General features: G+C 44.0%; 1 protein-coding gene across 1 annotated transcript; it reads left to right on the forward strand.

Annotated features, from left to right (window-relative positions):
- The first annotated feature begins 9935 nt into the window (after positions 1–9935).
- LOC106007309 (binder of sperm protein homolog 1) lies at positions 9936–12620 on the forward strand. Its single transcript, XM_013063845.1, has 3 exons — positions 9936–10029; positions 11983–12114; positions 12478–12620. Exons 1-3 carry the CDS (start codon positions 9936–9938, stop codon positions 12618–12620), a joined length of 369 nt encoding a protein of 122 aa, XP_012919299.1.
- The last annotated feature ends 324 nt before the right edge of the window (positions 12621–12944 follow it).

Genomic DNA, 12944 nt, shown 5'->3' on the forward strand with positions numbered 1-12944 from the left:
AGAGCTGTGAGCAGTGGTTAAAGCATGGCTTATCCTTTACCAGTGACTAACTCTTCTCTCATATTCCCTCCTCTCCCTTTGATGCATGGCAGGTCTGTAACTTGCTAGGAGCATGTACTGATATCTCAGCAGTGTCCATGTTAAATGGTGGCAAATTCCTCAACTGTTCTTATATGCGTCTGGCCACCATTCCTTTTCCTCGTAACAAATGCTAGTGAGCTGAATGATACGTTGAATTGCACTAAGAATTGCTATCTTTCCCAGTGCTGGAATGTCACGGCCTTCAAGCTGGCTGTGATTATGCGTATCCCTACCCATGTTCCTATCCCAGTTTCCATTCCAGAGGACAAGTTACCGGTGGTGCTATCCAGAAAGAAGAAAGATTTTGGTATCACAGCTGCCATTGTGACAGCATTGGCTATATCTACAGCAGCTGCCACGGCAGCAGCAGTCTCGCTTGCTGCAACTATACCCACTGCAGAAGCTGTGAACACCCTTGCAGAAGGAACGGCGGCTGCCCTTCAAACATAGACTCAGATCAATGCACATCTGCAAGCAGAAATCCTGATAGTCAACACCAGAGAGTGGATTTGGTTCAAGAACAAGTGGACATATGGGGGGCCCTATTGAGACTGGGATGTATAGCACCCTTCCCGGCAATTTGTGTAACTCCCATAGCCTACAGAATGTCTCCCGACAGCTCTCCCAATACTTGCGGGGGAATTAGTCCGCAGAATTCCAAAACTATACTCAGCACCTGGTACTAGGCATAACAAGGATAAATAACACCAGAGTTGAGCTTGCAACCCTTCCAGAGATAATCAAAACATTGCAAGATGTGTTAACCTTTACGAAACAATGGGCTAGCATAATTGGTCTGATGATAATCCTCGTAGTGGGCCTGATTCTGCTAGTATTTGGAGGCGACAGCAACATAGGCAACAGCAAGCCATGGTGCAGGCCTTGTTAGCCATTGAGGCTGTGACATCCCCCCAAGTGTGGCTAAGTATGCTGGATCGGTAGTCAACGACGGGTAAGATTGGTGGGGGAAATAAACCAACCTAAGACAGGACGCAGATCATTGATATCTGCCGTCTGATGACGGGTAAGGATATTCCCCGCCACTGACAACCTAAGACAGGCACGATCCCTGCCATAAAAGAAAAAAGGGGGAGATGTCGGAGGCAGGCCCCTGGCCAGGGCGGCCTCCACCATTAAAAGATGGCGCCTGGCTAGTTGCCAGGTTAGGATTGCCTCGTGAGACTAAGCGGAACGCCCAAAGAGGAGGTAAACAGCATTGGTTGCTAGCGAAGTTGTTCATTTAGGTGCACAGCCTGATTCGCTCGCTCCTGTACCCTGCTCGCTGATTGGTCATGTATATAAGTGTGTAGACTTGAGGAAATAAAGAGAGAGAAGAGAGAGAAGATGCATCCGAACCAGGGCGTCTTGTCGTCCTTGCGGGGCGAGGGCGATACATTGTATCCCTTTAGGGTAAAATACTGGGATGATTTAAATGATTATAAACAAGGCAGAATAAGCAGAAAATAAGTGTTTATGTGTAAATAATTGCTCAGTACTCCACATTCATACTGCTAAACAAAATCTTTAGGAATCACATTTCTTCCCTGTAGGCCACCTGTCTTCCAAAAAATCCTGTTTCAGAACACTTTCAATAGTATGAACATAAATTAAAAGCATAATGACAGTTTTGGCACTCTTGCTGGTAACCGTGTGCAATCATCTTTCTTTCTAGATATAATAAAAATATTGATTTTTAATGAGAGACCCTAATACATTTTGTTCTCACCAATCAAACCTCTCCCCTCTCTCTCTGCCTGCCTCTCTGCCTACTTGTGATTTCTCTCTCTGTGTCAAATAAATAAAATCTTAAAAAAAAAAAAAAGAAAGAAGAAAAGAAAAGCAGGAGGAGGAAGGGGAGCTGAGAGGGAGAAAGAGCCCTACGAGAAGGGAGGGGAGGAGAGAAGGAGGAGCCTGGGGGAAGGAGGGGGGGGGGAGGGAGGAGGGAAGTGAAGTAGGAAGGAGGAGGCGGCCGCGGTGTTGGCTATAAAGCCCTGAGGATGAGCAAGTCGCAAGTCGACCAGCAGTTTCTGAGAGGAGCAGCATGGCCTTGCCGGTGGGGTTCCTGTTGCTCTGGGTCTGTGGATTTCACCGTGTGGTCTGTCCTGACTATGAGGGTGAGTCGCGATGTGACACGTCGGGGGTGAGCATTGACAACTCGAGTCTTGGGGTGCCTGGGTGGCTTCGTGGGTTAAGCCTCCGTGTTCGGCTCAGGCCATGGTCTCAGGGTCCTAGGATCGAGCCCCGCATTGGGCTCTCTGTTCAGCGGGGAGTCTGCTTCCTCCTCTCTCTCTGCCTGCCTCTCTGCCTACTTGTGATCTCTCTGTCTCTGTCAGATAAATAAATAAAACTTAAAAAAAAAAAGGAAAAGAAAAACTGAGTCTTGCACATTTTCTGCCATATGTAATCCAACTTGAGTGTAAGAGCCATCCTAATTCCATGTACCCTAAAAGAGAAAAAGATACCCTCTCTATTTTTCTAGTATTTCTATTGAATAGACACACGCCACTGGTGGGCCTTAAAAACACACACACGGGGCGCCTGGGTGGCTCAGTGGGTTAAGCCTCTGCCTTGGGCTCGGGTCATGATCTCAGGGTCCTGGGATTGAGCCCCACATCGGGCTCTCTGCTCAGCGGGGAGCCTGCTTCCTCCTCTCTCTCTGCCTGCCTCTCTGCCTACTTGTGATCTCTGTCTGTCAAATAAATAAATAACATCTTCAAAAAAATAAAAATACTAAAAACACACACAAATATAAAAAGGTTTGACTAATAAAAATGAAAGAATCGGAAGGCAAGCTGGACGAGCCCATTGGCAGAGTCGTGTTCCTTCATAACCGCGTGTCTCCCGTCTCCCCTACCATATTTTAAATGCTTTATTCGAGGCTTTGAAGATGGAACTGAGTTTTGGCAAGTCTGTTTTAGTCCTTTACCAAATCGTGTGGCCTTCAGTGATTGCGGATGACCATATAAGAAGGGAATTTCATCACAGAAGCATTTCCTACACATCTGGTGGGGGCGTCACGCAGACCTGGGAAAACAGTTATTTTGTGAAATTCTTTCAAAATGATGGTCTCGCAGGTCCTACGTGGAAGTATCCGCCAGGACACGTTTGCATTGAAAAGTAAATCGAATACAGTGTGGATAAACGTCTTAAAAAAAAAGAGAGAGAGAGAGAGAGAGAGGTTCTTAGTGTGGCTGTGACCACTAATTTCTTACGTGTTAGAATGTTCTTTTTGTGCTTATGGAACAATAATACTTTTGTCTAGGACATTGATTTTTTCATGAGATACCACTTTTGTATGTATGTTAAAAAAGAAAAGAAAAGAAAGTATAAGGGTCAGAAGCTGGTTAAGATAGTCCTAAAATTTCTCCACTTTCAGTGCCTGGCCTCCTGAATTAGGAAGGTCACATTTTCCCACGTGACGCTCTCTCGATGCTGCCCAGTCTCAGTGAATGAAGACCCACAGGGCCCAGGCACGGTCTTTCCACTTACGTGGTGCTCAGCACACTTCTGAGTCTTTGGAAATGTTGCTCATTCACGTTGTCTGTCTCCACACACAAGTATCTGCTCCCCCGAGGTGAAGAGGGCCCCATTGTCATCTCTGGGGGCCAGCCACCCGGCCTGCGGGCAGTAAGATGCCTTCGAGAATAAGGGGCATTCTGCTCCCGGAGACAGAACATGAAAGCATTGGATTTTAGCATTTTAGAAGCAAAGAGGTAGGAGGCTTGGATCGCGCTGGGGGCACACGGTGTAGAGAGTAAGTGGCAAGAGTGACTACACCTGTGAGCCCACTGGCAGGTGAGGAGATGGAGAGGAGACAGATGAGCTGTGTGACCCCAACCGCCTTCATGCCTCGGGCAAGCCTGGAGATACGACTGACCTGGCAAGACTTCACAGAGGGTCCAGCTGAGTGATCCCGTTCTAGGACTAGACGCTGGCGGTGTACGTGGGTAACGTTTCCATGGTTACGAGCTGTTGGGGCGCACTCAGGGATGACACGACAGGGGGGTCCCTTACAGGAGGACCATCCAGGCGGGCAGCCCCTGACATGCAGCATGAACCCCCAAATTCTGGAGTTTTCACCTGCTGCCTGTTACCATTTCATGCTCCTGGGGGAGACACTGCCCGTCGGCCCACAGCTGAATTTCAGCAAACGCTTGTGCTAAAATACAAACCTTGCATTGCAAAAGCCTTTATCATTTTATGGGACCGGAGGGCAGGAGAATGATAGCCCAGCGCTCCCGGGGGGACCCCACCGGCCCAGAGCTGAGCAGCCTCCTGGCCACCTCTGTCCCACCTCCCTCCAGCAGGGGCTCCCATGTCCAGCCCCAACCTGGCTTCTCTGACTCCACCCTGAGTTTCTTCCGTGACCTCGGGCCAAGCTCTGCGTTCCCACACCCGACACAGGAGAATGTTTCTTGCTGCCCCCTCCCCGACGGATGCTGGGAGGAGGCCAGGTTATTATTATTATTATTATTAATACCTACCACCAGCAGGTATTAGAGACACAGTATAAGTGTTTGGATTTAACTGCTAACAACATTCACGGAGGGCATCTGTTTTGGATACCTCATGTGAAGTTTCTTCTGCCTCTGGCTTATTTCCTTTAGCCTGATGTCCTCCACGTCCATCCCTGTTGTTGCCTACGGCAGGAGTTCCTTCTCTTTGGATACTATTTATTTATTTATTTAATGAGTGTATTTCTCTCTAATTAATTTCCGCGGCACGCAGAGACTGCCTTCTCCTGATCCACTGTCCACCCGTCCGGGGATGGACTTTCGGGTGGTTCTCCCGTCCTGGCTATTAGGATTCAGTGAGCGTGAGAATACAGAAAGCTCTTCAAGATCCAGATTTCAAAGCTTTTGGGTAAATACCCAGAAGTGGGATTGCCAGGTCACATGATAGTTCTATTTTTAATTTTTTTGAGCAACCTCCGTGCTGTTTTCCAGAGCAGCCATGCTGTTTTATATCCCCTCCCCAGCATGTGCACTCTGTAATTCTTTGCCATCATGGTTAGGTCAGGTTTCCTTTTAAAAACCTTTAACTCACTGTATTATGGAAATATTCCCACATACTCAGAAGAATTGTCTATGCTGCACCCCTGTGGATGGCAGACAGAATTTCTAGGGTGAAGCAGAATCATATGCTAAGGGCACCTGGGTGGCTCAGTGGGTTAAAGCCTCTGTCTTTGGCTCAGGTCATGGTCTCAGGGTCCTGGGATTGAGCTCTGCATCGGGCTCTCTGCTCAGAGGGGAGCCTGCTTCCCTCTCTCTCTCTCTGCCTGCCTTTCTGCCTACTTGTGATCTCTGCCTGTCAAATAAATAAATAAAATCTTTAAAAATAATAATAATGGGAGAAGATATTTGCAAATGACAGTACAGACAAAAGGTTGATATCCAGGATCTATAATGAACTCCTCAAACTCAACCCACACGAAACAGGCAAAGATATCAAAAAATGGGCAGAAGATATGAACAGACACTTCTCCAATCAAGATATACAAATGGCTATCAGACACATGAAAAAATGTTCATCATCATTAGCCCTCAGGGAGATTCAAATTAAAACCACATTGAGATATCACCTTACACCAGTTAGAATGGCCAAAATTAACAAGACAGGAAACAACATGTGTTGGAGGGGATGTGGAGAAAGGGGAATCCTCTTACACTGTTGGTGGGAATGCAAGTTGGTGCAGCCACTTTGGAGAACAGTGTGGAGATTCCTCAAGAAATAAAAATAGAGCTTCCCTATGACCCTGCAATTGCACTCCTGGGTATTTACCCCAAGGATACAGATGTCGTGAAAAGAAGGGCCATCTGTACCCCAATGTTTATAGCAGCAATGGCGACGGTCGTCAAACTATGGAAAGAACCAAGATGCCCTTCAACGGACGAATGGATAAGGAAGATGTGGTCCATATACACTATGGAGTATTATGCCTCCATCAGAAACGATGGATGCCCAACTTTTGTAGCAACATGGACAGGACTGGAAGAGATTATGCTGAGTGAAATAAGTCAAGCAGAGAAAGTCAATTATCATATGGTTTCACTTATTTGTGGAGCATAACAAATATCATGGTGGACAAGGGGTGTTAGAAAGGAGAAGGGAGTTGGGGTAAATTGGAAGGGGAGGTGAATCACGAGAGACTATGGACTCTGAAAAACAATCTGACGGGTTTGAAGTGGTGGGGGTGTGGGAGGTTGGGGTACCAGGTGGTGGGTATTATAGAGGGCACGGATTGCATGGAACACTGGGTGTGGTGAAAAAATAATGAATACTGTTTTCTGAAAATAAATAAATTGAAAAAATTTAAAATAATAATAATAATAAAGAAGAGTTCTCCCTTAAAAAAAAAGAATCATATGCTGAGGACTTGATATGTGTAATAAGTACGTTCCTCATAACAATCCCATGAGGTAGGTACAGTTATGGCCCTCGTTTTGTAGAAAGGGATCTGATGCACAGAGATGTAGAGTCATGGATCCAAAGTCACACAGTTAGCTGGGGATGAAGGAGCTAAAGAGTCTGAGAAAGTGTATTTCTTTTTTTTTTTTTTAAGATTTTATTTATTTAGGGACTCCTGGGTGGCTCAGTTGGTTGAGCAGCTGCCGTCGGCTCAGGTCGTGATCCCAGCATCCTGGTATCAAGTACCGCATCAGGCTCCTTGCTCCGCAGGGAGCCTGCTTCTCCCTCTGACTCTGCCTGCCACTCTGTCTGCCTGTGCTCGCTCTCTCTCTCTCTGACAAATAAATTTAAAAAAAAAAAAGATTTTATTTATTTATTTGACAGAGATCACAAGTAGGCAGAGAGGCAGGCAGAGAGAGAGGAGGAAGCAGGCTCCCCACCTAGCAGACAGCCCCAAGCAGGACTCAATCCCAGGACCCGGAGATCACGACCCGACCCCAGCGGAACGCAGAAGCCCAACCCACTGAGCCACCCAGGCACCCTCTATTTTTTTTTTTTTTAAGAGGAAGTGTACTGCTTTAGCTACACCTCTGCACCATCAGTTTACATTCTGAACGTGTCCTCCCCCTGGAATCCTTCCTACTTGTAAGGGTGAAAAAGTAAGTCATTTCTAAATGTCTTCTTCACATTGTGCTTCCTGCTCTGGGGGGTGGGGGGGTGCTTCATGTTCAGTACCAGTTGCCAGTTCGACATTTATAGGCAAAAACATAGCCATCAAGATCCTGTCTCTTTCAGTCTCAGAGAAGAGCGTTGAAGATCTGCAAGCAATGGACAGGCCATTTATGATGAAATGCCTTAGCCCTTTCTGGGAGGTTTCTTGGCATTTCAATACTTGCAAGACATCAGAGTCTCCTAAACTTGAATTCCGGAGCCATTTTTAGTGGATGTAAGTTCTCTACTGTTTGCGAAAATCGATTGCGAATTTGAAAGAGTCTTCCATCTCATTGGGGAGAAAATAATAATGATTACTGTGAGGAGAGAAATCCTTTATCACCGAAATAAAACAGGTGCCATGTGATAACATGGAGCCCCAGAAAATACAGTTAAAACAAAAGGAAAAATTACAAATCACCCACAATTACACTACTGAAAGAAAGCACCACTGAAATTCTGACGCAGCTCCTTCAAAATATTATCCTTACTGGATTATAATTTAGGAAAATATTTGCATTTCATTCTAGTCTAAAGGTTAAATCTAGTGAAATAAGTATTTGCTAAAATTTGTGTCTTTCGGGGCACCCGCCTGGCTTAGTCGGTGGAAGGTGTAACTCTTGATCTCTGGGTTGTAAGTTCAAGTCCCATGTTGGGTGGAGAGATTAATTTAAAAATAAAATTGTGTCTTTCAGATGATGATCCTCCAGCTGTAGGTGAGTTGATAAAAACTCTTAGAGTTGTTTTTTTAATTTGGCAATAAAATATAAAGTCGTTCAATATTATGCTCCTTTTCCTGGCAAGAAATCATATTTTATGTCCTCATATGTAAGATTACGTACAATCTATGTTAAGAATAGTTAAAGAAAGGGGAGCCTGGGTTGCTCAGTCAGTTAGGCATCTGCCTTGGGCTTAGGTTATGACCACAGGGTCCTGGGATCAAGCCCCACATTGGGGTCCCTGCTCAGGGGGAGCCTGCATCTCCCTCTGCCTCTGCTCCTCACCCTGCTTGTGCGCTCTCTCTCTCTCTCTCTCTGTCAAATAAATAACTTTTTACAAATATTATTTATTTATTTATTTATTTATTTATTTGACAGACAGAGATCACAAGCAGGCAGAGAGGCAGGCAGAGAGAGAGAGAGGGAAGCAGGCTCCCTGCTGAGCAGAGAGCCCGATGCAGGGACCCAATCCCAGGACCCTGGGATCATGACCTGAGTTGAAGCAGAGGCTTAACCCACTGAGCCACCCAGGCACTCCTCAAATAAATAATTCTTTAAAAAGAATAGATAAGGAAAAAGAAGAAGAAAGCAATTATAATGCTACTGTCAATTTTACTGTTAATATTTTTGAGTGACCGAATGTATCATCTCATACAACTCCATAATGGGCTTTTCTTTTTTGTAAAAACAGAGTCTTATAGAACATAATGAAATAGAAAATGCCTTTTGTCACCTAAAGATGAAGTGCAAATGTTTTCATATCTATTTATATGTTCCTCTTTGTTAATGTCTGCAGTATTATAAAGCTATGTATTGAAGGGGCGCCTGAGGGGCTCAGGAGGTCAAGCGTCTGACTCTTGATTTCAGCTCAGGTTGTGATCTCAGTGTTGTGGACTGAGCTCCTCTTCTGGCTCCGCACTCAGCGCAGAGTCGGCTTGTCCCTCTCCCTCTGCTCCTCCCCCTGCTCCTGCTCTCTCTCTCTTTCAAATAAAAAATAATAATATTTTATTTTTAAATTCCCTTACTGATTGGTATTTTTGGATTGATCTCTATCTGAGGGGTTATTATCAGCTGTGATGAAATGAACATTCTTTAAAAAAAAAAAAAGATTTTATTTATTTACTTGACAGACAGAGATCACAAGTAGGCAGAGAGGCAGGCAGAGAGAGAGGAAGGGAAGCAGGCTCCCTGCCGTGCAGAGAGCCCGATGCGGGACTCGATCCCAGGATCCCGGGATCATGACCTGAGCTGAAGGCAGAGGCTTTAACCCACTGAGCCACCCAGGCACCCCTGAAATGAACATTCTTAACCCAAATGTCACTCCGTCTGCACGGATGTATCGATTGTGAGCAGTACTAGTTAACATTGTCAGGGGTGGAGGGGCCCTAAGGCAGGTGATATTGCAAAAAGGAAATAACCCATTAAGCAGAGAAAATAAGAAGTATAATTGTATGATTACATACTTCAAAAAGCCCTAGGAAAACTAGTAAATGTTCCTAGCTTCAATAAGAAAATCTGAACTATATGAAAATTAAAATGAAACTTAATAAGAAATTTTTTAAAAATAAGAGAATCTGGATGTGTGGCTAGATATAAGATAAACATGTAACAACCACTTGTTTTACCCTATACTGGTAAGAACCCAGTAGACACTCATAGAAAAGAAAATCATTCTATTTTATGTCAGTGACAAAAAACACTTTGGGGTTAAATCAGCAAGAAGTGTCCAGGACTGGGGCGCCTGGGTGGCTCAGTGGGTTAAGGCCTCTGCCTTCAGCTCTGGTCGTAATCTCAGGGCCCCGGGATCAGCCCCGTGCTGGGCTCTCTGCTCATCGGTGAGCCTGCTTCCTCCTCTCTCTCTGCCTGCCTCTCTGCTTACTTGTGATCTCTGTCTGTTAAATAAATAAATAAATAAAATCGAAAAAAAAGAAAAAAAGAAATGTCCAGGACTTAAATAAGTAAATGATAAAATCATATTGAAGAACATAAAGCGAGTCCTAAATGACAGATCATGCCATGTTCTGGGTTGGAAGAAATAAGAATAGTGAAATAAACATCGGCTTCCAATTTTCTTTTTCAGAAACTATAATTCACTTTCCAGAAGTCAAAGGTAAGATGATCAGAAAACTTTTGTGATTAAAGGATATTTTCTTTTAATTTTGTAAAAATGGGGAGATCAGTGGGTTTTTTCCTGATAAAATGTTTTCTCTCTTTTTGTAAATTTGATAAAAGGAATTTGTAAACAGATAAAGAAAAACAAGAAATAAGAGTCACCCTGATCTTTACCAGCACTACTCTTTAATTTCTGCCAATAAACCAGAAAATACCTAATTTTAAAATTCACATGGGAAAAATGTCCAATAGTAATTAGGAATATTATGGGGGGGAAAGCGTTGGAGAAACGCCTTGTATTATCAGATATTTAAACAAACCATAACCATAGTAATATAAATAGCATATCAGCCAAGAATGCATCAAATAGTAATAATAAGTAACCTTTTCTAATGCTTGCTGGCTTCAGACCCTGGTCATTCTACTTTGTATCATCTATTTTAAAGCAAGACAGGAATAATCTGTTTTAAAGGTATACACCTGGGGCCTGGGTGGCTCAGTGGGTTAAAGCCTCTGCCTTCAGCTCAGGTCATGATCTCAGGGTCCTGGGATCCAGCCCCGCATTGGGCTCTCTGCTCAAGCGGGAAGCCTGCTTCCTCCTCTCTCTCTAACTGCCTCTCTGCCTACTTGTGATCTCCCTCTGTCAAATAAGTAAATAAAATCTTTTAAAAGATAAAAAGGTATACACCTTAAGATTGTATAAATACTTCAGGGTGAAGAAAATCCAGGTAAAAGGGCACATTGGTAGGAAACATGAATTGCTACTGTCCTTTGAGAAAGCAATATCCAATAACATTAACAGTTCATATGTGCGTTAACCTAAGAATCTTACTTTTGGGATTCCATTCTGTAGAAATAAATGCTTCAGTACCTAAGAATTTACATACATGAAAAGTTTGCTTCAGCTTTGCAGAGAGGGAAAACAATCTGAATACAGGAAATGTTGAGTCAATTTGGCAAAATCCGTATCACAGAATATGAATTGACATTAGAAAGGAGTTAGAGCTACAAATGTTAAAAGGATACATGGGGTAAGGGTTTTTTTTGGCTCAGGTAGGTGGATAGAGATGCCCTTCACGGAGGAAGAATATAAGTGAGAGAGAAAGATGATGAGTTCAATTCTAGAGAAAGTTCTGAACACTGTCTTAAATGGAGGCCAGGAGGGGGGAAGAAAAAGATACATTGGGAAGGATTTTTGTGATAAGCTAAGTTAGAAACAAGTTACGGATATAAAGTATGATTCATTTTACGAGGGAGCAAAAACTCTGTGGGGAGAGCCCATGTATAGTATGTATCCTGTGTGTGTCTTATAGAGACTTACACGTGTGTATACGTAATGTCCGTATACACGTTATGTCCATATAGGCGTGGAGAAAACTGAATAGATACAAACTAGGCTATATACTATGTGTGTGTGTGTGTGTGTGTGTGTGTGTGTGTGTGTGTGTGTAATAAGGTGAAGAAAAGAGATGGAGGGGAAATTGTTCAATAGATAAGTCTCACATTTATGTTTCTAAGCTTAGGAGAGTTTTCTGGAGCTGGGGCCAAATGCTAAGCAAAATATATCAAGAGTGTTTATACCATGGAGAAAAGTGTTAAGTGACTCAGTATTCAACAGGACCCCAGGGAGCAGCTCTCACTTCAGTGCAACCAGGGGAAGACAAAAGTCAATTTGTAGGGCACCTGGGTGCCTCAGTTAGTTAAGCGACTGCCTTCAGCTCAGGTCATGATCCCAGGGTCCTGGGATCGAGTCCCACATCGGGCTCCCTGTTCAGCAGGAAGCCTGCTTGTCCCTCTGACCTTCCCCTTCTCATGCTCTCTCCCTCTCTCTCTCAATGTCAAATTGAGATCGATCAAATGGACCGATAATATATTAAGAAAAAAAAAAGTAAGTTTGTAACATCCCAAGTAACACTCCCAGAGAAAGACCAAGAATTTTTGTTTTCTCCAGATGGCAAATGTTTCTTTCCATTCCATTACAAAAATGGAATATTCTATGACTGCATCAAGCTCAAGACGAAACACAAGTGGTGTTCCCTAAATGAGACTTACCAAGGCTATTGGAAATACTGCTCTGAAGACGGTGAGTGTCCGGTCTCTGAATACGGCAGGGAGGTTGGGTGATATTTGTTCAATAGGATCCACAAGAGGGCGCTGTACGGGGACTCCATGGTCAATGACACTGTGAAAAGGAGATCTGTGCAGGTAGGTCTCTGACAGTATGCAAATCACATTGCACCAAGGACATTATGAGAGCTGCAAACACATGACCTTGAAAGCAAACTTTTAGCAAAACCTCAATCTCCCACCAATATTGCCAAGCAGACGGTGCTGAATGCGGGGGAAGGGTTTGGGGGGGCACAGACATGTGTGCATGAGAGACATGGCAAAGAAGAAATAACAAAATAGAAAGATTTCTTATTCTGATTGCTTCCCTCCTCTGTAGACTTTGCAAAATGCGTGTTTCCCTTCTGGTACAGACACATGATCTACAGGGAATGTACTGAAGATGGGGATGCCTTTGGGAAAAAATGGTGTTCCCTGACCCAGCATTATAACAAAGACAAGATTTGGAAATATTGTGACTGATGGTAAGATTTTGGGGGAAGGGCATGAAAAGGTCTAATCATTCTCTTGGGAAGTAATCTTCAGTTTCTTTTGTGAAAGGAGAAACTAGGACCCTCCTTATAAGGCTTTTTTTATTTTCTTTCTTCCTGAGATATGAGTTGAAGGTGATCCGGCTGTTAATAATGGGGTTTTGGCTATGGATGGTGGATGATGAGGTTTTGATATGAAAACCTACATTCTGGGGCGCCTGGGTGGCTCAGTCGTTAAGCATCTGCCTTGGGCTCAGGTCATGATCCCAGGTTCCTGGGATTGAGCCCCACATCAGGCTCCCTGCACAGTGGGAAA

The sequence above is a fragment of the Mustela putorius genome, unplaced genomic scaffold, assembly GCF_011764305.1.
Source record: "Mustela putorius furo isolate JIRA1106 unplaced genomic scaffold, ASM1176430v1.1 tig00000196_pilon_pilon_pilon, whole genome shotgun sequence".
NCBI classification, from domain to species: domain Eukaryota; kingdom Metazoa; phylum Chordata; class Mammalia; order Carnivora; family Mustelidae; genus Mustela; species Mustela putorius.

What these genes read in the sequence shown, in the direction of transcription:
- LOC106007309 (XM_013063845.1), top strand. Translation starts at nt 9,936, where the DNA reads ATGTTCTGGGTTGGAAGAAATAAGAATAGTGAAATAAACATCGGCTTC. An exon ending in TCACTTTCCAGAAGTCAAAG is followed by an intron (nt 10,030 to 11,982) that starts GTAAGATGATCA and finishes TGTTTTCTCCAG; the next exon opens with ATGGCAAATGTTTCTTTCCA. An exon ending in GAAATACTGCTCTGAAGACG is followed by an intron (nt 12,115 to 12,477) that starts GTGAGTGTCCGG and finishes CCTCCTCTGTAG; the next exon opens with ACTTTGCAAAATGCGTGTTT.